The sequence below is a fragment of the Lygodium microphyllum genome, chromosome 20 (assembly GCF_053477565.2).
Source record: "Lygodium microphyllum isolate KBCC chromosome 20, Lygodium_microphyllum_v1.1.10, whole genome shotgun sequence".
Taxonomy (NCBI): Eukaryota; Viridiplantae; Streptophyta; class Polypodiopsida; order Schizaeales; family Lygodiaceae; genus Lygodium; species Lygodium microphyllum.
The window spans coordinates 136,337,175-136,363,832 of NC_141154.1; the positions used below are offsets into that span (position 1 = coordinate 136,337,175).

The 26,658-nt window shown below is 42.2% G+C and overlaps 1 protein-coding gene across 1 annotated transcript in view; it reads left to right on the forward strand.

Annotated features, from left to right (window-relative positions):
• The window catches only part of DET1 (light-mediated development protein 1 / deetiolated1 (DET1)), a 57,660-nt gene extending 31,467 nt beyond the window's left edge, over positions 1 to 26,193 (forward strand). Inside the window, exons 10-11 of the mRNA XM_087661081.1 lie at positions 177 to 276; positions 25,840 to 26,193. Of these exons, the coding sequence (XP_087517207.1) occupies positions 177 to 276; positions 25,840 to 25,976 (237 nt within the window). The 3' untranslated portion in view covers positions 25,977 to 26,193. The remainder of the gene's footprint in view (positions 1 to 176; positions 277 to 25,839) is intronic.
• The last annotated feature ends 465 nt before the right edge of the window (positions 26,194 to 26,658 follow it).

The window sequence follows — 26,658 nt, forward strand, 5'->3', positions numbered from 1 at the left end:
AGGTCCTTATTACAGTTGTTCGTGTTCCATCATCATCTGAGACACAAAGGGCTTTAAGTCCTCTCTTCAAAAAGGAAGGGGAAGCATAACAATCATGTGTGGAATTTAACAAAGACTAAATGTGGCTTTGACTTCAAAGAAATGCTAATACAGTTGGTTGCTCTTTGTTTTGTTAGCTCATATCAGCGACTGACCAATATAAGCGTTGCATGGAACATCCAATCAAGTTCATTTCACGGCGTAGGCCCAACATACTGAAGTTTAAGATAAATCCAGGTATGATACCTAGAGATGGGGAGTTCATACTGCTTACTTGCCTTGCTCAATGTATGGACTTTTCACTCTATGCATGTGTGCATGTGTTAGACTATTGATTGTGTGGCAGCAATGATGTTTTAGGTGTCATGGCACTAGGATTTATTTCATGTTTAGCTTTATGGATGATTGAGCTTTTGGGCTTTATGAATCATGTGGAGTGCCCATAAATTTTTGGTGCTTCAATGAATGCACACTTCCATGCTTAAAAGTTTTGCAGCCACAATTCCTAAATGCTTGTTGTAAGCAGATCAAATTAATTTAGAACAATATCCTTTATATTTCAGCTCATTGTAATTTTGGAAAACATTTCCATTGATACGCTCTTTTCTTTGAGATGTAAAATTAGAAGGGGTTTTTGACATGGTTGAGTCACTGGAGGACAGAAGGGGCAGATGTATTGACATTATCAGAGGAGGAGAGTAGGCAGCCTGGGAGGATTTTGTTTTCTGCACTAGGGATGGGACCCTTTGTTCGTGGCCAAGTTTGGGAAATCTATATGTTCTCTGCAGTTTTCTAGACGAGATTAGGACAGTTGGGCTAGGATCTTCTCCCACTTGGACAGATTTTATATAGATGACTGGGCCTGCGATAGAGGAGGTCTAGTCGGTATTGTTCTGGGAACTACTTTATTAGACCACCCACTGGTACAGTTGGTTCTTATGGAGGGAGCCACAAGAACTGATACCAGCATCAGAATTCCTGTGCATTTGTATTACGATGAGGGTTTGAGGGGGATATTGTTAGGATTTGGATAGGCAATACCTATTCAGCTGACAGGTAGCTAGAGACTTGGATGAGAATCTGCAGCTCCTTTCTTAAGGAGAAGGCTAGGAGCATCAGAAAAGGTCTCCTTGAGAGAGAGGATTGCTAGAGCCTCATTGGCAGCACTTCAAAGGATGGAGGAAAGACAGTCAGGGTGTTGATGTGGGTGGCCGAGAGGATGCATGTAGACAAAGAAAAAATAAATGCTATGGAGGAGGCTAGGTCAGAGTATAAGTACCATGTGAGGGCATCTTTTTGCACACAAGTAGGGGGATAGGGTGAATAAATACTTTTTTCATACCATAGGTCCCAGAGACTCTAGATAGGGTGTTAGAAGTCTCAAGAGAGAAAATGGATTGGTTGCCCACAGGCCGTAGGAGGTATGCCGAATAGCCATGGATTACTACACTGCCTTGTTGGGTTCGACGATCAGGCCTCTAGGCTTGGAGAAGGTTTGGGAGATTGTGTCCTAGAGTACTCCGAGAGTGGTCATAGAGATCATAAGGAGACACTTGATAGCCCCAGTTTCAAAGGAGATTGTGAAGGCCTTGTTGGCATTACCATGAGGAAAGTGCTGAGGGGATGATCGATTGGACAAGGCTTTCTTCTTGAGCTATTGGGATGCGATCAACACAAGACCTTTAGCAACATCTCTGGAGATTATGGCATTTGGAGATATGTCAGAGAGGTAGTTTGAGGGATTGATTCACCTCATCCCAAAAGGCAACAGAGACAGATTGGAGTTCACTCATTGGAGATTGATCACTTTGCTTGGAACAATGTATAAAATTCTAGCCAAAATGATTAGTCTTAGATTCACTCTCTTGATGCCAGACCTCATTCACCCTAACTAGATTGGTTTTGTTTGAGAGCATAGCATTGTGCACAATGTTTTCGTCTTTTGGGAGTCCACAACTCTTGCAAAATCTAGGGGATAGAACCTCATTCTTTTGCTTCTCGATTTTGAGAAGGCCTATGACAAAGTTGATTGGGAGATTACAGAGGGTGCTATGTTGAGGACAGGTTTTCCAGAGCAGTGGATTAGAGGTGTATTGGCTCTCTACTTATTGTTATTTTCTTATTTGTTGTAGAGGCCATGAGCTCTTTTTTGAGGGATAGAGCTATAGGTATTTGAGGCATCAAACTTCCCATCCCAAAGTTTGAGGAGTCACTGGATGTGGATTTTGAAGATGACATAGTTGTGTAGCTAGATGGAGATGAGGGGAATTTTAGGATCTTTATTTTTGTGATGGAGATCTTTTGTAGAGCTTTGGGAGCTCTTATTAATTAGCACAAATCCTATGGATTTCGGGTTTGTGACACTCAACAGCTAGATTGGAAGCCACATGAGGATTTCACTTGGGTCCTTGTGGCACTTTAGTGAGATACTTAAGGTTGCCATGTAGGCATTGATATTTTCTTCAGAGCAGTAGTTGGCACCCCTACTCAGCATAAGGCAAAATCTATTACAGTGGAGCACAACGAGACTCTCTAGTAGGGAGGGTGGTAGTGCCAAACTGTCAGTAGTTGTATTTGTTATGCACTATCATCTCCTGCTTGTGTGAGCCTCAATCTGAATTAGATGGGGACATTAGGAGCTTTGACATGTTTGTCATGTGCTTTGACAGAGGAGGCAGCTCTATTTAGAGCATATTGCAGGTTATGTAGCCCTTGCAGACTGCGATTTGCCCTGTCTACGCCTGTCAACATTTATTGCCTACTATGTCAGCATTTTTGTGACCAGATGATGCTGGTCAGCATTTTCTTTTTTGGTTGGCTGATTGCCAGATTTAGGCCCTAATGCAGCAGTTGGTCAGTTTTGGCTCTTTTTGGCTATTTATAGCTAGTGGCCACTTTGGGGCAGATAATTCTTCTTCCTCTTCTGCAGGTGCATACTTGGAGTTTGGCATTCTTCTTTGTCATTTGCAGGGGCTGCTGGCTGCACACCCCATCTACGTCATTGTCACCGTCTTCGGTGGTGGTGTCATTTTCTAGCTTGATCTAGTGCTAACGTTGATGCTCTAGGCTGCATGCAGGGACTAATTGGTCCATCATTGTATTTAGCATTTTTTCCAAATTCAGTGCAGATTTCTCTTTCATTCTTGCTGTCTTTTCTCTTCTCCTTTCCTCATTGTTGTTGTATTTCTCTTCCGTTACGCATTCCTAGATGGTATCATCACCCAAGTGAGGACACTGAGGTTTCTTGTAGAGAAGGCTACTCTATTGCTGAAAACAAAAAAATTAAAGCTTGTTGTTTGCTGTAGAGAACACATGTTTTTTGCATTGTACATGTGCTTTTGACAAAGGTGGGACATCTATAACTGTTTCCTTGCAAGTGTAGCAATTATCGTCTCCGTTCAGGCTCTTCTATAGCCAAACATCAGCCAAACATTGCAGATTTAGTGTGTTCACATGCCTAGATGTACGAAGTGTCACCAATTCCAAGGTTTTGATGACTCAGATAAGAAGTTTGTTCATATTTTCTCTGATAGGTGGTATGATCATCACGAAGATTGGAGATTAGAGCCCTATTCTGAACATGAACCCTCTCATACAAATCAGAGCAGCCATCTCCTCCCTCTTCCCCCCTCCCCTCTCTTCACGTCTCCCATAGGGTCCATCCTTTTGGCCATAGAATACATATTGTCGCGGACATAAGTAGCTTGCTAGTCATAATCAATATCAAAAGCAAATTACAAAATGAATCCACATCCCATGAGAACACACCCTTAATAGGACATCCTCAAGCCAACCATGCAAACCTACCCTTGCCATGTTATCATAGAACCTTTTAGAAGGTATGCCATGTCATCGCTTGCATCATCGATGATGTCATCATGAAACATTCTAGGAGATCTTTAGCCGATCTCCAATATCGGTAAAAGGAGGGGCTCACCATAGAGCTCCTTAATCTTGCCAATACCAGTCTTGGGAGCTCAAGGAGTCGAGATCTCCAAGTAAGTAACTTTGAGTTCGAGTTTTAGTTCTTATCTAGTCATGGTATGTGGTCTTGTCTTGTCGTCCATTATACTCTTGTTGTCTCGTCACCTTGTAATCTCGTAGTATGAGATCTGGTCTAGTACTGTCTTGTATCTTGTTAATCCTCGTTGAGGGAGATTTTGTAATTCTGATATTTTGTATTAATAAGTACAGTCTCGAGATGTGGGATCCTTCATATCCTATTGAGTCTTGTTGTCTATACCTATAGTCCCGGGTTTTGGGATTTTCTTTATCTTGTTATCATTGTATCTTGTGTCTCTATATGGGATTATCTTATAATAAAAAATCTTGTAACAAATCTTGCATCTAGTCTAGTCTCTCGAGCACAGTCTAGTGCTTCCATAACAATTTGGCAAGACTACTTTCTAGCTCTATTGAGCACCATGGAGGTGACCCTTGAAAGAATCGTGGCCTCCCTTCAAAACCTCTAAACAAATTCAAGACTTGAATGAACGACAAGCGCCACTTCAAATAGAACACCCTATGCATCTAGGCCTTGCGCTTCAAGAGGGAAAGACCAGATCCAAGACTTGTAGAACAACAAAGGAAGTGATAAGACGATTCCGCATGTTTATCAAACCCCAACAAGAGAACCCAAGATTAGCATGCCAGAGAAGTTCAATGGTGACTGTTCGAAGTTCAGGGGATTGATGCAACAAGTAAGACTCTATATCCGCATGCAACCGGATAGGTATCCAGATGATGCTTCCAAGGTGGGATTCATTGGGACTTTGCTTTGTGGTTAAGCTTTATCATGGTTCGCCCCAACCTTGGAAAAGAATATGCCAGTACTTCATAATTATGAGGCATTTCTTTGTGAGCTCACTTTCACATTTGGAGATGTAAATGCTGTGGTGGAGTAGCATAAACAAAACTTTGGAAGCTACGATAAGTTAACTACCCTGCCTTTGCTTATGCATCTAAATTTAGGCAATTTATCTATGATCTCACTTGGCATGAGGAATATTTTATCAGCCAATTCAAATGGGGTCTTCGAGATGACATCCAGGACCTCATATTCACTATGCTTGAGGCAAAAACACTCAATGATTATATCATGCAAGCCATCCAGTGTGATAATAGATTGTTGGAGAGGAAGCAAGAAAAGTGAGAAGAATTAAGGCCTCACCAATGGGACCCAACCCCAATGAGAGACCCAGCTAGAGAAGAAACTAAGCCGGAATTGATGCAAATAGATAATACCAAATTCTAGCCCTTGATCCCACAAGAAAAGCAAAGACAAAGAGAGAATCATCTATGCCTATATTGTGGAAACCCTAGACACATTGCCCTAAATTGCCCAAATAAGAGGGCAAGAACCCCAAGAGTTGCTGCAACCATCCTCGAGCCGGAAAATGAGGATGTTCGGTTGAAAATGAGACCATACAACTGAACCTTGATATAAGAAAGGGTCTCTTGATCCTAGCCACATCCATGGAAATTTTCCTTGTCACAGTCTAGATGGTCTTGTTGAGAAAGACCCTTTTCCTCAAAGCCCTTGTTGACTCTGAGGCCTTCGCATGCTTCATTGATGATGCCTTTATGAATAGATACTAGATTCTAGTACTCCAAAATACCAATGCTGCAACAGTTGAAGTTGTGGATGGAAGACCTTTGGCACTTGGAGATATTACAGAGGACGCCTGACCACTCATGGTAACTCTTGGTGATCACAAATCTTGTGTATGCTTTAATGTCATATCCAGTCCCACAAATCCAAGCACCCTTGGGATGCCTTAGCTAAAGAAATACAACCTTGAAATTGATCGGGTTAAGCAAAAGATCACTCGTCTTGAAAACCAAGGAAAATCGGTATATCTAGGAGCCAAAGCCTTTATGCACACAGCAGGATAGGAACCGATCTATGTGATATATCATATACCATCTCAAGAATCTAGTAAGAATGAGACAATTAAGCTATGAATCCAATATTAAGAATTTCAAGATGTCTTTGAAAAAAAGAATGGAGATCTCTTGCACGAACACAGACCATATGATTGTGCTATAGAACTCCATGAGGGGACTCAATTACCTTTTGGATCCATCTACAAGCTATCCCCTGATGAACTAGTTGAACTATGCAAGAACATTGATGAGAACTTAGCCAAGGGATTCATTAGGCACTCGAAGACTCGTGTTGGGGCTCCAATTTTGTTTGTGAAGAAGAAAGACGGGTCACTTCGAATGTGTGTGGATTATTGAGAACTCAACAAGATAACACTCAAGAATTGATACCCTTTCCCGTTGATACCGAAGCTCTTGGAACACCTTGGAAAAGCCAAGATCTTCACAAAGATTGATTTACAAGGAGCTTACAATCTTGTATATATCAGAGAATGAGACAAATGGAAGTTAACCTTCCGCACAAGGTATGGTCATTTCGAGTATATTGTTATGCCATTCGGTCTTACCAATGCTCCTACAATGTTTCAACATATAATGAATGATATCTTTTAAGAGTGTCTAGATGATTTTGTAGTTATATACTTGGATGATACTTGGATGATATCTTGGTATTCTCAAAAGATCCAAATGAGTATATGACCATTGTCATGAGGATATGTATTTTGAAATCTCACTTAATATGTGGATTAATTTTTAATCACATGGTTAAGTAAATGTTGCACATGTGAGCTGTAATTGGGGTAAGAGTAAATTTACAAGCTCGAGACTTGAGGAAATCTTGAGATGTCAAAGACAAAATTTGCTATAAGTTATACCGCACAGGTACTTGGTGGTATCTGGTGCGAGTTGTTGGCCTAGGTCATTCATTTGGTCATAAGTGTCTGTCGGTGACACTTGAGAAGTGGCGTTTAATGGTACCTAACGCCAATTTGATGGTTAAAGATGGCACAGAGACACTCGGGAATGAAAGTTCCCTAGCCAATTTAATTATTGGCCAGTCAGATTATTTTTGTTGGGATAAAGGCCCGGTAACCTGTGTATATAGTACATGCACATTGTACATGTGAATGTATCCTTTACATGCCCCAGTATAAATACATTTTATTCTTTGTGTACCAACACATTGTTGGTACACTCTCATTGATTCGTACTTTCTCTTTGCTCACACTCTCTCCAGCGGTCACACTCTCACGCTCACTCTTGCCCGACCTCCATCTCTCTCAGCTGTGCCCCTCTTGGTCCAACAACTGGTATTAGAGCAAAGGGTTTTGTGCATGCTTCCCAACTCGAACACGACCTTCAAACAGTTCAAGCCCGTGGCAACCAGTGTGTCGGACAGCTGATGCGATAGGTCCAGCAGCGGGCAGGCACAGTGGTCGTGTGATGGGCGACAAGGTAGTTAGGTGCAGGTTGGAGTGTGTCGGGCAAGACGGGACAACGCGGGCTGAAGCGTGTTGGGCAGGACGACATAGATAGCACAGGCTGAAGCATGCGATTGGACAGAAGCGACTTGACGCGACAAGCCAACGGGTCAACGGATGCCCCCCCATTGATACCAAGTGTGACGGTGCATACTTGGTCCCACAGGTCCGCACGCGAAACCCGCACAAGCAACATGGCCCGCGGCGGGCACGCAGCACCGCGTCGCATCCTGAACACGTAGCAGAAGCCAACTCGCAAGACATGTCAAGGCAACATGCCGTCATGTCACAGCATGACCCCGTCATGTCGCGTCGCGTCACGGGCCGTTACGCCCTTGATGTCCCTCCTACATCGCGGCTCGCTCGTAGCACACGTAATGTGTTTGTTTAACTCGCACAAGGGTAACATGGCGCTTGGAGTCGCCGGATCACGCCACGGAAGAGTTCCGGGCTCACAAGGATCCATAATCAACCATCTTGGAACACGCACACCCGCTTGTCAATCTTTTAGTCAGAAATTTCTTCTTTAATTTTTCTCATTACTTTTCCTGATGGGAGTTATCAATTTTGTGTAACTTTTAGCCAGAAAATTTGGGGCTTTTCCCAGATTTGATCTCATCTAGGCCTTCGAGTTAGAAATTGTAGACATTGCGAGCGGTGACCCAAATTAATTTGGGGATTTTGCCAAATTAGTCAAAATTTTGCCCCTTAGAGCAAAATTTCCTGACATTGGATCCTAGAAATTTGGGGCATTTCATGTATTGGCAAAGTTTTGCTCAGCTGGGTTAGATTGGTTGACATTTATGCAATTTTGGGGATTTGCACAGAATTTGGTAAATTTCTGCATTTTTATCCGTGTGGTGGCTGGTTCATGTACAAACAGCAGAAATTTACTTCTGGTTGAGGAAGAACAACAGTGTATTTTGCTGGTTCAGCTTGTGCTCCCGCAGATTAGTGCATTTGCTTCTGTGTTCGTGATAAAATGACTGCAACTTCTTCCAGTTCAGACATCAAGAGTTTGATGGAGATCAAATGGTTTGATGGTCATGGCTTTGACCTTTGGAAAGATTGTATGCATTGCATCTTGTTCCTAAAGGATTGTGAGGATGCTTTGCAGGAAGATAAACCCGCACTAATGTTTGATGCAGATTGGGCCAGAGTGAATAAAAAGGCTGTGGCTTACATAAAGATGGGTGTCACTGATGACATTCTTATAGACATTAAGGGTTTAGATACAGGTTATGCAATATGGGAGAATCTGAAAACTACTTATGAGATCACCACATCCGTTAATCAGGTGCATTTAATGCGCAAGTTGGTGAATATGCGACTGGATGAGTCAAAGCCTGCAGTTGAGCACTTGTGTGCATTTATAGGGATTTTAAATTAGCTCAAAGATGCAAATTTGGACTTTGATGATAAGTTGAGGGCGATCTTTTTGATCATGACACTGCCTGACTCTTGGGAGATCTTGGTGGTTTCACTCAGCAATAACCCCAATCTCTCATATGATGGGGTGAGGGGTTCTATCTTGAATGAAGAAATTAGACGTATGCTTATAATGTAAGAGGCAGGGCTGAAAAGAAAAATGCAAATGTAGGGCAAAGAAACAAGAGCAAGAGCAAAGGAAAGGAAAATAGTGACATTACTTGCTATCACTGTGGTTGGAAGGGCCACAAGAAACCTGATTGTAGGTATTACAAGAAGGAACAAGAGAGAAAGAAGAATGCAGGAGATAAAAAGAAGGAAGATAAGATAGATGGATCGGAGACAACCAAAGGCAAAGAAAAGACCAATGTGGCCTCTAGTGTGGTCATAGAGGAGCTTTCAGATATAGAGGCTGATGTATTACGTGCAGTTGATTATGATGCCCTTGTATGTCATATGCAAGATATGCAAATCACCAAGGTTGATGTGATTGATGCACTCTTGTCAGTTGATGATGGTGTCACTCAGATTTGGATTGTAGACTCTGGTGCCTCTTTCCATGTGACTCCTTGCTTGAAATGTTTTGCTATGTTTAATGCAGGCAGTTATGGAAAGGTGTATCTTGGAAATAACCATGCTTGCAGCATTGATGGGATTGAGACAATATACTTGTCTTTAGACAATGGTCAAGAGCTTGTGTTAAAAGATGTCAGATATGTGCCTGGCATTAAAAAGAGTTTACTATCTGTTGGTCAGCTTCACTTGCATGGCTACACCATACTGTTTGGTGGTGGTTTGTGGAAAGTGAAAAAGGGTTCCATGCTGATTGCAAAAGAAATCAAGAAGGGCACTTTGTATTGTTTACACTGCAAAGCCTTAAATGGCAAGTTTCTTGTAGTTGGCAAGTTTCTTGTAGTTGTTGGAATTTGCAGCCACTTGGAGTTATAACATAAGAGATTAGGCCATATGAGCCAAAAAGGACTTGTCAGTTGGAAAGCAAATAAAAAATTCATTTTACTCTGGTGTCTCTCGTAAGTCCAATGTCTTGGACTTAGTGCATTCTGATGTATGTAGTATGCTCGTGAAATCGTTGGGTGGTGTTGCATATTTTGTCTCCTTTATAGATGACCGTTCCAAGAAGATTTGGGTGTATTTGTTGAAAAAGAAAGGTAAAGTGTTTGTTGTTTTTAAAACTTTTCATGCATTTGTGACCAGTCAGACAGGTAGAAAGCTGAAATGCTTAAGAACTGATAATGGGGGTGAGTTCACATCGACTGAATTCAAGTCCTTTTGTGACTTGCATGGTATTAGGAGGGAGCTTATAACCCCTTACAGCCCTTCTTCAAATGGGGTGGCTGAAAGATATAATAGGACTTTATGTGAAAAAGTGCGGTGCATGCTGTCCACTGCTAATCTCCCTCATGCATTGTGGGGAGGGGCACTCAATACTGCGGTTCACATTTGTAATTGCTCTCCAAACAGGTCCTTAAATAATGGCATCCGTGAGGAGGTTTGGTCTGGCAAATCGGCCTCATATGACCATTTATGTATATTTGGCTGTGATGCTTTTGTGCATGTTAGGGATGAGTTGAGGAATAATCTTGACCCAAAATCCACCAAAGGCACTTTCATGGGCTATGGTGATGAGGGTGGATTTGGCTACAGAGTGTGGTTACCTCAGTCCAAGAAAATTATTCGTAGCCGTAATGTTGTGTTCAATGAGGCAAAATTGCTGAAAGTCACTTTAGCCTCTAATGAAGATCTGAAAAAGGTGAAGTTTCAGAGTTTGCAGCCACCTATTACTTCAGAAAATGAGCCTCAAGGTGCTGTACCACAGACTGGAACTGATGATCAGCCGGTTATTTTTGAGCCAGATGGTGATGGACAGCAAATAGAAGCACAAGGAGGTCATGGACAGCAAGATAGGCTTGTTGATTATGAAAATGCAGGTGCTGGAAATGAAAATGAAGGTGCTGTACAGCGTGAACAGTATGCTGAAAATGGTTTACAACAGCCAATAAATGCTGAAAATAATATGCCTCCAGATGTAGACCCAATTCCTGAAAATGTTGATCATTGGGTACGCAGGTCTACACGCGTAAGAAGGCAACCACATAGGTTTGACCCCTCCTTGCATTATGTGATGCTTATAGATGAGGGTGAGCCTCTTATATACAAAGAGGCCAAGTCATGTGAGTTCAGTAGTAAGTGGGAGCTAGCTATGCAGGAAGAGATTAAATCTCTATATGTAAATGATACTTGGGATCTTGTGTCATTGCCCAAGGGAATGAAGCCACTTCCAAACAAATGGGTGTACAAAGTCAAGACAGTTGATGAAAAACCCAAGTACAAGGCAAGGCTAGTTGCCAAAGGGTATGCACAAAAGGAAGGGATTGACTTCCAAGAGGTCTTCTCACCTGTTGTGAAGATGACCACTTTACGTGTGCTTTTTGCTCTTACTAGTGTTTTGGATTTAGAGCTGTATCAAATGGGTGTAAAAACAGCTTTCTTGCATGGTGACATTGATGAGGAAATCTACATGAGACAGCTCGAGGGCTTTGTAGTTCCTGGAAACGAGCAAATGGTGTGTAAGTTAAAACGCAGCCTGTATGGGCTGAAGCAAGCACCACGGAAGTGGTACAAAAAGTTTGACACTTTTATGCTATCTCATGAGTTTACATGCAGCCATGAAGATCATTTCTTGTACATGAAAAAGGATATAGATGGCAGCCCCATCATACTTGTTTTGTATGTGGATGATATGTTGCTAGCTAGGAAAAGAAAGACTAGCTTGGAAAATAAAGATTTGGGGAATGTAGAGCATATTTTGGGCATGAGGATCCGTAGAGATAGAATGCAGAAATTGCTGTTTTTATCTCAAGAAAGTACATTGGAAAGGTACTGGACAGATTTAACATGGCTGAAGCCAAGCCTTTTGGGGTACCCTTACCTCCTTATCTCAAGCTTAGCAAAGCCAACACCCCGAAAGATGACGTGGAAGCAAATGCTATGACGGGAGTTCCTTATGCATTAGCTTGTGGCTCTCTTATATATGCTATGGTTGCTACTTGTTTAGACATTGCTCATGCAGTGGGAGTTGTTAGCAGGTTAATGTCAAATCCTAGCAAAGCACATTGGGAGACTGTCAAGTGTATTCTTCAATACCTTAAGGGTACACAAAGAAAAAGTATTTGCTATGGGTAGGGTGCACTTAGTTTGCAGGGTTATTGTGATGCAGACATGGCAGGTGACTTGGACACTCGTAGGTCCACCAACGGGTATGTCTTTACAGTTGCTGGTGGGGCTATTTCTTGGTGTTCCAGGTTGTAGAACATTGTTGCATTGAGTACCAATGAAGCGGAATATATATCAGCTACTGAGGCTTCTAAGGAAGCTATATGGTTGAGCAGACTTGCAAATGATCTTGGCATGTCTATGGGTACTGCAGTTTCAGGATGTGATAGCCAGAGTTCTGTGTATTTGGCTAAGAATGCCACGTATCATTCACGCACAAAGCATATAGATGTGCGATGTCACTTCATCAGACAGATTTTGGAAGATGGTCAAATCACATTGACCAAGATTAAAACACAAGATAACCTTGCAGATGTTCTCACTAAAAGTCTAAGCAAAAGCTTAGCACGAGCATTGCATTTGACTAGTGGGAGTTGACTAGCTAGAGGTTCATATCGGACCTTTAAGTGGGAGGTTATTGGGATAAAGGCCCGGTAACCTCCGTATATAGTACACGCACATTGTACATGTGAACGCACCCTTTACGAGCCCTAAGTATAAATACATTTTATTCTTTGTGTACCAACACATTGTTGGTACACTCTTATCGATTCGTACTTTCACTCTACTCACACTCTCTCTAGTTGTCACACTTTCACGCTCACTCCTGCTCGACCTCCATCTCTCTCAGCTATGCTTCTCTTGGTCCAACAAATTTTCAGGGCACCGAAATAATTGTGAGATTAATTTTCAGTATTTAAAGATTGAAAATTAATTAATTTTTAATTATGGTTAATACTGGAAAAACCATTTGAAAAGACTGCCACTTGTCAAAAATGCCTGTGCAAGTTTGAAAAACGTCTTTAGAGACTGGAGAGAGGCATTTTTAGTGTATTCAGCTTGCAAGAGAGAGGAAGAAGATGCTATTGGTCTGTTTTGCAGCCATTGGAGGACCTTCTGAGGCAGCTAGGGGTAGGAGAAGGCCAATCAACAGCAGGTGACAGCATCTACAGGTTGTTGAGATAGGGTAACAGCAGTAAATGACTAATTTTCTTCAATTCTTTGCATCTACATGCTGTTGTAGCAGGGCAACAGCTGCATTTGATTGATTTTCAGTCATTCTTCACGACAAAACTCTGAATTTTCTCTCTCTACAGCTTTCTTTCTTATCTCCTCCCAGCCATTTTATAGCCTTGCTCCGAATATCTCAACATTTGGACCCTTGGAGGCTGAGAAATTGTAAATTTATTTGCTGTAAATCCTAATTTACAATAGAAATTAGGATTTAGCAGTAGTCTCAGGAAGCATGCTAGAAATTGGAAGCTCCAAGACTTGGACTTTTTAGGGTTCAAGGTGAATTTCAGCTAAATTCAGGTGGAGACCTAGCCATCTATTGAATTTGGGGCATTTCCATTGTCTATGAAGTGGATGAAGGCCAGTTAAGTGCTCGAATTAAGGGGCAAATCAGATTGAAGACTTGCTGGTCACTTTGGACAGAACGGGGAGTTTGGATTGCGAAGGGGTGCTAATTTTGGGGCCAATCGGGTGTGCTTTATTCAAGATCAGTATTTTCAGATTTGTATTTATTGTTTGCTGCTGTAATTAAGTTGTGATCAGGGATTTACCACCCATCCACGGAAGGAAGGGTGGTTTCAAGCACCATGTAAAATAGTTTTGGAAAATCTTAGAGAAAAACAACTATATGCAAAACTTGAGAAGCGTTTTTTTCATCAAACAGAAGTGGAATTCTTGGGGCACAATGTCTTCCAAAGAGGAATCTTCATGGATCCCAAGAAGATCGAGACTATTCTTGACTGGCAGACACCCACATGTGTATGCGATGTCCAATGTTTCCTTAGCTTTGTCAACTTCTATAGGATATTTATCAAAGATTACTCAAAGATAGTCACACCACTCACCAGACTCATGAGAAACTCAAAGTTCTCATGGATCCCAGAAGCCAAGAAGGCCTTCCAGACCTTGAAGATGGCTTTCACCACTACCCTAATCCTAGTCCACCTAGATCCTACCAAGCCATTTTTCTTGGAGATCGATGCATCGGACTATGCCTTAGGAGCCATTTGCATGGAGATGATGGTCATATACATCTAGTTGCATTTCACTCAAGGAAGTTCTGTCCTCTAGAGATAAATTATGAGATCCATGACAATGAACTCCTTACCATTGTAGATGCCTTTGATACTTGTCGTCATCATCTAGAGGGTGTAGCCCATAAAGTTACCGTCTATACAGATTACAAAAATCTAGAATATGTTATGATAACCCGCATCCTCAATCGAAGACAATCCCGTTGGAGTAACGTCTTATCTAGGTTTGACTTTGTCATCACCTATCGTCTAGGATGCCAATAATGCTAATTAGATGCTTTATTAAGAAGATCCTACCTGATACCTAAAAAGGGAGAAGAAGCTTTTGATCAACAATGAATAATACTACTTAAGCCAAAGCACCTCTAGCTAGTAGCTATCTCCAGTTGTCACCAAGACGACCCTACCTTGATCCTGTTAATCCATGAAGTCCTAACGCATGATGATTTGGCCAACAATGTCAAGAGAAAAATTGAAGAGGGAAAAGGAAATGAAGTTTGAGAGTTTAGGAAACTAATGGATTGTTATACTAAAAGGATCTACTTTATATCCCTCTAGGAAAGTCGAGACTCAAGGTACTCCAACAATGCCATGATACCCTAGCAGCATAACACTTTAGAGTTAATAAGACCTTAGAGCTTATTTCAAGAGATTTTTGATGGCCCCAGATGTGGAAAAAAGGTTACGAAATATATAAAATCATGCGATACTTGCAATAGGGTCAAGGTATCTCGTTACAAACCACATGGCCTCTTGCAACCTTGCCCATTTGAGTGCAACCCTGGTCTTCTTTGTCCATGGATTTCATACAGATCTTTCCAAATTAGACAAATATGATTCTATTCTTGTTGTGGCAAATAGGTTCACAAAAATGACACATTTCATCTCTACCACCAAAACCATCATAAGCGTAGCTACTGCTAGACTCTTTCTTAGATACATTTTCAGATTACATAGACTCCTAGGCATTATCAGTGATTGGAGTCCCCAATTTATATCTAGTTTTTGGAAGAGTCTTCGCAATCTCCTTGGAGTTCTAGTTAAGTTATCCACAGCCAATCATCCACAGAATGATGGTCAAACAGAATGGGTAAATCAAGTCTTGGAATAATATCTCTGTTGCACCATCAACTCTCATCAGAATGATTGGTTTGAGCTCTTGCCCTTTGCAGAGTTTGCTTATAATAATAGTATTCGTGTATCTACCAAGCAAACTCCTTTCTTTGCAAACTATGGCGAGCATCCAAGGATGGATATACATCTCTCCAATTAAGTAAAGAACCCTGCCACCCAAGATAAAGTTCAACACCTAGCAAATATACACTAAGAACTCAAGCAATAAATCCAAAAGACTTAGAATCAGAACAAGCACTATGCGGACCAGCATCGTCTCCAATATCCAGCATACAAATTCGGCAATAAAGTATGATTACTTAGGCATAATCTCCGAACAACAAGGCCCTCCGCCAAGCTAGGCCATCAAAGATTTGGGCCCTTCACTATTGTAGCCCAGATCGACCCAATTGCTTATCGAATTTAAGTCCCTAGCACCATGAAGATCCACCCAGTCTTCCATGTTTCCTTGCTCGAGTCATACTATAGCTCACCACCATTGAGAGGGGAGAGATCTAATTCCCCATCACTTGTCCAGTTTGAAGATCATGAAGAATTTGAGGTTGAGCATGTCTTAGACTCGAGGATCTCTTGAGGTCGATTGGAATACATTGTTCATTGGAAAAAATATGACATCAATGATTGCACTTGGGAACCTGCAAAATATCTTCAAAGAATACATCTCAAAGTTAAAGAATTTCACAAGAGGAGTCCAACAAAACTTTGAACCAAACTTTGATCAAACCACCAAGCCGCTCCTCGCGGAACTCATTGCTAGAGGAGGGGGCGATGCCACGAACATGCCATGATTAAGTGCATGGATTAATTCTTGCTCATGCGATATCAATCCATATCCCATACGAATGCACCCTTAATAGGATATCCTCAAGCTAGTCATGTGAACCCACCCTTGCCATGTCATTATAGAACCTTCCAGAAGGCATGCCATGTTATCGCTCATATCATTGATGATGTCATCATGGAACATTCTAGAATATCTTTAGCTGCTCTCCAACACCTATAAAAGGAGAGGCTTGCCATAGAGCTCCTCAGCCTTGCCAATGCCAGTCTTGGGAACTCAAGGAGTCGAGACCTCCAGGTAAGTAACTTCGAGTTTCAGTTCTAGTTGTTGTCTAGTCATAGTATCTAGTCTTGTCTTGTCTTGTCTTCCATTATACTGTTGTCTTGTCACCTTGTAATAGTACGAGATCTTGTCTAGTATTGTCTTGTATCTTGTTCATTCCCGTCAAGGGATATCTTGTAATTTTGATAACTTGTATCCATATCTACGGTTCCAGGTTGTGGGATCCTTTATATCCTATTGAGTCTTGTTGTCTATATCTATGGTCCCGGGTTGTGGGATTTTCTATATCTTGTTAAGTTATCATTGTACCTTGTTCCCCTACGTGGGATTATCTTGTAATCAGAATTCTTGTAACAAATCTTGCATCTAGTCTAGTCTCTTAGCAGAGTCTAGTGCCCCCATAATACCTATAATGGCACTACCAGTGTTGGTGCCCGTTGTGTGGAGTGTAATCTTGACAACTTTGATCTTTGGGAGTTTGTTAGCCACTCTATTCCTTGCCTAGTCGAGGATCTGCAAGTGGGATTGATAATGGATCTTGCAACCCTAGGTCCATATGGGATCGGCTCAACTCTAGAGTCCGATCCTTCCTCTTCATGAGGCTACAAGATTTTGTCCTAGTGTGTGTAATATGTGATGGAGCATCGTCAGACACCTCAGTGTTTATGGGCAGAGTCTGTGGCTGCTTCAATTCACATTCTTAATTGTTCCCCTACTTTCGTTGTTGTTGGTATGACTCCTTTTCAGGCGTACTTTGGATCAAAGCCCGATGTTTCTTATTTTAGAGTTTTTAGGTGTGATGCTTATGTTTTCATCCCGAAGACACAACGTGACAAATTTGAAGCAGCTTCCAGAAGACATGCGTCTGTGGGCTATAGTTCGCAATCTCAAGACTACCGATTGTATGATCCTATTAAGCACGATGTCTACACGAGCCATGACGTTCGGTTCGTGGCCGCTCCAAAATGCCATTCTTTTGAGGGGTGTTTGTATTGGCAAACTCTTGGTGTATGCCACGATTTGCACAAAACCGAGCAAACTCATTAGAAACAAACTCTCCGCCCTTACCCGATCGTAAGGTCCTTAGCTTCCCCAATCAGTTCTCCTCAAAGAGCAACCAATCCTTGAAGTTGGAGAAAGCCTCCATCTTCAGGTCAAGAAATAGGTCCATGTCATCTTGTTGTAATCATCTACAATGAGCATGAAATACAAACTCCCTTGAAGGGATTCTGTCCTATCGGTCCACAAAGATCAGTGGAAACAAGCTCCAAGGATGCTGAAGACCGACTCGAAGTCTTGCTGGGAATCACATCACGAGTCTGCTTCCCATGGATGCAAGATACACAAGGCTGTTGACTCACCACAATATCTAGTAAACCTCGAACAAACTGGTCCTTGGACGCCTTCCGAAGGTATTCATCACGAGTCTGCTTCCCATGGATGCAAGATACACAAATCTGTTGACTCACCACAATATCTAGTAAACCTCGAATAAACTGGTCCCTGGACGCCTTCCGAAGGTATTCATAATTGAGGTGACCAAACTAAGCATGCCAAAGCTTGGACTGAGTTTGAGAGGTGAGAAAAAGAGAAGTCAAGATAGAAGAAAATCGCAATTTGTAGACACCATTCTCCTCATAACTTGAAGAAAAAACCGCTCTCGATTCCTGATCAAGAATCCGAAAAGAATCCACATCAAATTCGACCAAGAGGCCGAGGGCACAAATCTTGTGCATTGAGAGAAGATGATACCCCAAAGCCGGCACATAAAGTACCTTAGATGCATGGGCACCACCACGCTCATCTGGAATAAGGTGCATGTTGTCCCATCCCTGAATAGGAATAGACAAACTATCTTCAATAAGAATCTGACCATGAGAAGGCTGCAAATGAGCAACACCTGCGAGAGGATTGACCAACCACAGCTTTAGATTTCAAAGCATTGGTTCCTTTTAGCTGCTCCTCTTGGTCCAAGACCATAGGAACCAACTCTTTCCATTGAAGAGTCTCAGACCGCCCTGAAGCAATCAAGGTGGAATAAAAACCACTGAAGCGAGGCGGTAACTGTGAAAGGAGAGTTATCGCCATGTTTTCAGAAGTGATCGCCTTCCCTGCGTTTTGAATTTGCATTTAAAGCTGCGTTAGCTTGTTGATATGCTCCCACATGGATGAGGACTTGTTGACACTCATAGTCCTCATTTGCACTTCCAAAGAAACTCGCTTCATGACCGTCATGCGATTATACATTTGAGCCAACTCCAGCCATATCTCTCTAGCCATCGTAAAATGCTCTATATGAGAGATAACAGTTGTAGTACATGAGAGAAATAAAAACGAGCGAATGTGAGCATTGAGCTTATCCCAATGTGCCTGAGCCTTAGCCAACTCCGCCTTCTCACTGGAAGAGAGTTTGGACTCGTCTTGCGAAGAAGGACGATTGATAGCCTCCGTAACTAGCTCCGCCAAATCATAGGACTCTAATATGGCAAGCATCATGATCCGCCAGATGCGATAGTTCTCACCATCGAGCTTTTGATCTGAAGAAAGAGTCGGTAGGACAGACACCTTTTAGTCTATGATCGCTTGAAACTCTATCTTGGCCGCAGAAGACATCTTCATCTACAATGCCTGCACAAAACACAAAAAGCAGTCCCTTTTGATTGTGAAAATATGATGAAAAGGTGAAATCTGCACTTCAAGGCCAAAAACATAGCCTTCTTCCTTCTCTAATAGCAAAAACAACAGCAGCTTCAACAAATCTTTTCTTGCACGCCCACGCTTGCCTCAGCCTTGTTATGATGCACAACCCACCTGCTCGCACTTGAATGTTGAAAATGTAGCCTTGTGTCGTGCTGAAAACTCCTCTTCAGACCACCCTAGGTCAGTCCTTCAATGCTCTGATACCATGTCAGAGTGAAGTAATGCGGAAGCGAATGACCATGACACAGAGAGAGAGAGAGAGAGAGAGAGAGAGAGAGAGAGAGAGAGAGAGAGAGAGAGAGAGAGAGAGAGAGAGAGAGAGAGAGAGAGAGAGAGAGAGAGAGAGAGAGAGAGAGAGAAGAGAGAGAGTTATATTAACGTCTTCTAAAGACCAAAACTAGCCTATGAGACAAACTGTGATACAACTGATGAGGTCCAGCTATCCAAAATAAAAGTGCTGAATGAAAAGCTAAAAACTGGAAACTGAAAATACGGTGCTGTGAGTGTGATAAGTGTCGTGTATGTGTATGTGCGTATGTAGCTCTGGTACTCCAGATAATGGCTATAAAAGGGGAACAAATGTCGGCTGTGATAGGGGAACAACTATCGGCTGTGATAAAGTGGTGCGATGTGTATATGTAACAGATGCAGGGAGATATACTATCCTGGGATGTAGTAGCAGTCGTCGAAGTCGCTAATAGCAGGTGATCCCTCCTGGATGCAGGAGGCCCCCCTCTGACTGGGACCCTCTGTGTGCTCTGCTCTCTGATGTGCCATGCCTCTCCCAGAAAACGGTCAAATGATCTCTGATCCATATCAGTCATACATCCCTGAAGTGAGCTGCTCAATGTGTATCTAGATCTCAACTCTGAGTATGCCGGGCATCTGAGAATAAAATGCTCCTCACTCTCCACCTCTGATCTGCAAAGGGGGCATATCCTCTCCTCCCGTGGGATGCCACTGTCTTTGCCACTCTCAATCATAAGCTGATGTGATGATACCCTGAGCTGTCCAATAAGAACTCTCAATCGATGTGGCATATAGATCTGCATATATCTCGGAATCTCTATGAATCCCTGCTCTGATATGCTCAAGAACTGTGTATAATAATGTGCCATCTTCGATGGCAGTGGCTGTGCAGGGCTGACCCATGTCCTCTGTATATAAATATGCCATATCTCCTGTCTGATGACTCTGTTCCTCTCAGAGAGAGAGAGGGTGTAAGTGGGAGCCTGAGTATCATATAGAAGAGGTGGGAGTCTATCAATGTCCAGCCCATGTCTGTCAAACCAAGCTCTAGTCTGTGCATACCATGATGTGGTATCCCCCGCTCGAGCCATCTCCTGAGATGCCATATATGCTCTGTATGCAATGCGATCTCTGTCCATATCCTGAAATCTGTGTAGGAAGCAGACTGTCTGAAATAATGCCTTGAGTAGCATGGGCGGTGTGGCAAGCTCTGCTCGCACAATGTCATGTGGGACTGAGGCCTTGCTGCGAATCAATCTAGATATCATGATCACCTGAGGTCTCTCCATCAATGTCCATACATAATCGGCAAGGCCTGGCCCCCATATAGCTGCTCCATACATCAGTGCTGGAGTGACTAGAGTATCAAAGAGCCACCCCTTGGTGCGGGGCTCCTGGAAATGTGCCTGATGACACTGTTGCTCCATAAGAGCCAATGCTGAGTATCCTCTAGTGAGGCGGTCACGAGCTGCCTGTGTCATCGAGAAAGTCCCTGAAGCTGCTGTAAAGGTGACTCCCAAATATACATATGATCCAGTGACCTCAATACTCCCTCCTGCTGCCATGAAAATACTCTGTCTGCGTATCTGAGCTGATGTATGGAATATAAGAACCTTGGTTTTACCAAGGTTCACTGTCATGCCTCTCTGTATGCAAAAATCATCCAATGCTAATAAATGCTGCTGTAATCCCTGAGCTGAATCTGAGACCAACACAATGTCATCTGCATATAGTAAGATATGAACTGTGGCTCCACTGAGATCTATACCTCCACCGGCTCGCTGTTGAATAAACTCTGCTATCTCATCAATGTAGGCTGAAATCTGTCAGAGACAATGTACGAAGACTGTTGGAAACTCAGCCTATCTATAGGCTGAGAGTAATGCCCATAAATGGTTAGGTCAGCTGCATTAAATGCAGCCGGTTAATGCAAACGTGTCCGATTGCTGCCACATGGCATTGTTGACGTGACCGCGTCTAGGAAATGTACGAAGACTGTTGGAAACTCAGCCTATCTATAGGCTGAGAGTAATGCCCATAAATGGTTAGGTCAGCTGCATTAAATGCAGCCGGTTAATGCAAACGTGTCCGATTGCTGCCACATGGCATTGTTGACGTGACCGCGTCTAGGAAATGAATCTTAATAGAGTGACCCATGGAAATTTAATGCAGCTGACTGATGTTGACGTGTCCAATTGCTGCCACGTGGCACTGTTAACTTGGCCGCGTTCAAGAAATGAATCTTAATAGAGTGACCCATGGAAAGTGTGGCAGTGCACCATATGTAGAGGATGGAAATCCCTGCATTGAAGAGGTCATGGTGTGTGTGTAGTTGGGGGTAGTGAGGGGGATGCCCATCACAACTGTCCCAGGTGGAAAAGATGTGCCTACATGAGGAAAGGTAGAGGAACTATGTTGAGGGTGGCATTCCTTGTAACGAAGTCCCATAGTGCGGAATGGCTTGTGAAAAAGAGTAGGTGACAGTGTGAAGAGGTGGAATGCCCCCTAACAAGGCACTGTGATGTGAATATGGAATAGAGAATGAGGATGTGCTAGGAGCAAAGACAGAACGTTCAACTTCCATTGTGGTACAAGCAGATGTGGAATGTAAGCCGAGGTTTTGAAATAAGTGTGATATGGCTTCAAGAGAAGAGGGTGGGATGGGAGGGAGAGAAAAAGAGTAATTGACTCGAAATGAAACATAAGATGTAGGTATGGTTGATGATGAATGTTTGTGTCTTTAGCCCCCTCTATTAAGATTTACATACATTTGACCATCAAGATTTTGCACACCAAAAAGTAAAACAAGAGGGTTTTGATTCGAACGACTCAAAAGGGTTCTATGAACCTGACATTGGGCTTGGCCATAATGATAAAGATGGATCGCGAGTTGTCCCAAATGTCATATTGCCTCCATGATTAGAAAGGTGGCCAGTCTCACCAATTGGTCCGAAAGTAGTAGTAAAACTAGAAGAAGGGATGTCTTTGGGGTCTGTATTTGTTGCGTAGGCACTCCTCAAACTCCTCCTCTGTGAAGTTAATGAAATCTAGAGTATCTGGCATAGGTGTAAACATAGAAGATAATGGTGAGGGTGAATGTGGAGTGTCCTCTTTCCCACCGAGTCCATAATGCCTCCTTAGGGTCTCTAGGAATGGAGAAGCTTGATAAGACAACATGGGGTCACGAGAAGGTGTCAATGACATTGTGATTTGGTTACGAGTCATATTGTGTGCCTCGTGCAAAGACTAGCACTCCACAATATCCATAGGATACTCTTTATAAGAGCACTAGCTCTGATACCATGTGAAGAAGAGTGTGGAGGCACTGCTAGGGTTTGCACTAAGGGAAACAATGTACAACCACGATAGAAGCAGAACGAGACAAACAAAGACACAAAAAGCAAAACTCAAATCCTATACGATAAACTCAAAACTCAAACACAAAAACTCAAACGCAAACAGAAGAAGGGAGAGGAAGAATACAACTTTGAAGTGAATGAATGTTGTAAATGAATGTAAAAGTGTACAATGTGCCCAAGGGCAAAGCAACGAAGGAGAGTGATGTCCATCGGAGACGGATCCCAAGTTTGTGACCTCAGAGTGTGGGAGTGAGGAAGAACACCAAACATTGATCACTAGGAGGTAGGTGACTGCCGAGGATGATGCTTGATGATGAAAGTGACAGCAAAAAGCTGAAAACGTAGTAGTAGGAGAGCTGCTAGGAGTGATATCCCCAGCTGCCGCTAGGTAATGGAGAGGTCCAAACGCAGCAATAGGTCGCCGGATGAGGGAGATGGGCTGTCAGCTTTATTGCCTGTACACTAGAGGTGCAAACACAGAAGAAAGATGATGGTGGAGATGTTGAGGATAAAGAATATGATCAAATGCAGCAGAGGGAAGGTTGCCAAACAGTGGGCTATAGCTAGGAGGATGGCGCCTGGGCATTGCAAGGGTTGATGGAGAGAGAGTGGTAGCAATCGCAAAAGGTGGATAGCCATGTGTGTGTGGATTGATGGGTGAAATCTGCACTCAAGGGTGAGAAACCTTCACAAAACGGATTGAGACTAAATGAAGCCTATCTATTTATAGATGAGGATGGCCCCTCCCAAATTAGGGTTTCATTGAACTCTCTCGAACCGCTCCCCGTTTTAGGGTTTCATTAAATTAAGCTCGTTTTGGGGCTGTTTAAGTGGTTAATCAGCCTGGTATGCATTTCTTAGCTCAACACATATCACTTGTAGATGAGGAAATAATGGTGGCATGTTGACCATCAAGATGAGATGAGAGGGAGATATAGAGAAGATGAAGAAAAGGAATCTTTAGGGAGAAAAGTATGCCAAAAATATAGACTCACAAGGATTTGCACAAGTTCAAAGTAGTAAAGAAAGCACATAGAGAAAAGAGCAACAATAACCAGAGTGTAGTGATAGCACATAGAGAAAATAGCAATAGTAACTAGAGTGTAGTGATGAGAACATGGCAACCGGATGCACATGAACCCTCTCTAAAGCTGAGCAATGTATCACAAAAGGAAAATATGGAACAAACATAGCCAAAAAATTACCAGAAACCTTCTGCCTAGGCCTGCATAGAAGCAAAAGAGCAAAACGCAGATGTTGATTAGGAAAACACAGATAATAGCTGCAGTTAATGCAGCCAATCTAAAGGAAAACAGGTTGCCTTAGCCAGCGAGCATCAAAACGCTGATGTAGAAGGGTCAAAACTAGGTCCCCAGCCCTGAAACAGCCCTAGGAAATAGTAAATGCAAATGGTAGACTGCAAAATGCTGAGAAAATGGCGGAAAATAAGCCGAAGATGGTCGCCCAGGCTGCAAATCAGGTGCAGCAGTTAGAAACAGGTCAAATCAATAAAACTCAGACTCGAAGCAATGTAAAACAGCAGCAGGAACAATGATCCTGCAATCTGATACCATGTCAAAAGATGTAGTGATGGAAGTGTGGAAAACTGTTGTAATAGCCACAGCTGAACACAAAAGACAAAGGAAAGAGAAAGAGAAACACTTCAAAAGAAGAACTCAGAAGCAAAGAGATACTCGGGAAATGGAATCCATATATCAAGATATGATATCGTACACAACTAATGTGAGTCACTAGCTGTGAATAGGGTTGTCTCCGTACGTAGTACGGATTGATCCGTACGGTACGGTGCAGTACGTATCCGTACGATTTAGTACGAAAAAATGGGCACTTGTTGGCCACTCTACTTTAAGTCTACAACTTTCTCTTTTTCTTTCTCATTTCTTTTTTTTTTTTCCTTCTTTCTTTCTTATTTCTTCCCCAAGTCTCTCTCTCTCTCTCTCTCTCTCTCTCTCTCTCTCTCTCTCGCCTCTTCCTCTCTCTAGTTGCACTAGTACCACGTACGAAAGGTTTGATACTATACCATACTTTAGGTACCGTACCTTACGCATTAGTACCATAAGGTACCAACTTAATGGATGCATCTTTTCCATTCGAACTGCACTTTGGGACGAGCTAAATGCTCCTTATATTAATATGATTCTCCCATGAGATTAGGTTATTTGAGATTCAAACAATTTCTCTCAACCTTCTCTCTGTCAAGCCCACACTTCTCTTATTTGTATGATCATGCATGTATGATGTATCCACTCCTATCTATGTAGTTATAAGTTGTAGGTAGCAGGAGCGCATGTTGCGCTTTCCGCATTAGGTTTTGGGCCTTGGCATGTTACCCTCAAGTACTCATCTTATATACTCCAATAGCATTGCTATTTAGACTTGAAATATCTATTCTATTATCTTTTGTCCAAAATAATGAAGTTATTTTTTTGTCGTACTAATATCGTACCGTACCTTATAAAATCTTAAGGTACCATTTAGTACCGTATTTTATCGTACCATACCTTTCGTACCTGACAACTATGGCTGTGAAGGCATTGGCACCTGCTCCTCTTCCTCCACCAAAACTTGTTAGATGATGAATGACAGATTATGCATAATGATTGGAGGAGCCTGAATAAATAGGCAAAAATAATACCATAAATGATGTCAGATCGGTCAGCAATAAATGCCGTAAACACCATCAAAATGACAAATAAAAAATGCCTAAAATATTTAGGAAATGTCAGGGTGCCTAGCCCACTCACATACACAGACTCAACCATGAACAGACATATCTACTAACGTGTGTGGGATGACTTAGCTTTGGCTTTGGACTATTTTTCCAAGCATGTAGTTTCGTTAGCATACAGGTTTAGTATATAAAGAATATCTGTACAGACATGTTTGATTAATCAATTGATTTACAAAATGTGTCTTGCTACACGAAGTGTAAGGTGTACAAACTGCTCTTTGATCTGCTCAATGAATAAGCACATAGAAAAGACAAAGATGATCCATTGAACGACGTTTAAACCGTGGAACACATTTGGAGAAACAAGCAGACATAACTGATTAACTGATCTTTAGAGCAATGTGTTTTCTACTCTTCCCAATGAGTTGTCTGACAGTTGATTCCGTGTCATTTGATGTTAATGCAGGCCTGGAGTCTGGAGCTGGTGACGGTTGTGGTAAAAAAGTAGTATCATTCATATTTCATCCTGTTTATCCGTTTGCTATTTCTGTCCAGCAAGCATTTATGCAACAGTCAGTAGTAAATTTCCACTTTCGAAGGTAGCACAGAGAGTACCACAGATTCTCTCCACACCTTTGAAAAGTTTTTGGAGAGTGATGAAATTTCCACAATGTGGACAGCTGTAATATACTGTATATGGTCCACCTGTTGTTCCTCGTGTAATAACATTCCACAAACTGTCAACATCCCAAATCATTTGTGATGTACATTGTGCCAATTTTTTTATGGTGAAGTCAGTCAATGGTGGTTATTGGGAAAATTTTTTCCCCGTAAGTTTAAAAAAAAAATTGTGGGTTGTGGGGGGGCGGGGGGGGTGGGTGGTGGTGTGTGTGGATTTTGGGCAGGTATGTAGTTAGGGAGTTCCTAATAAATTTGGCTTAAGAGGGCAGGTTTTTGAATGTTTTTCCTGAATTGTCAGGATTATGTTTGAACCTTCATCCCAACCTTGAACATCAATATGTTAGTACCTTGTTATTGTTAATTGTTAGCATTAACTTTGAACCTCCATCCCAATCTCAAACATCAATATGCTAGTTCCACTTTATGACAGTAAATTGGCATTGAAGCAAAGCTATTCTGACCACTTTGCAGTCCATTTCAATAGAACGTTATCAATTTGGAACTGATGGGCATTATGTTAGGAAGATAAAAGTATCAAACATGATGTCAAGTCAGATGTATTCTTCTTTCATGAGGTGCAAAACACGAGGAGTGAACTCCATGC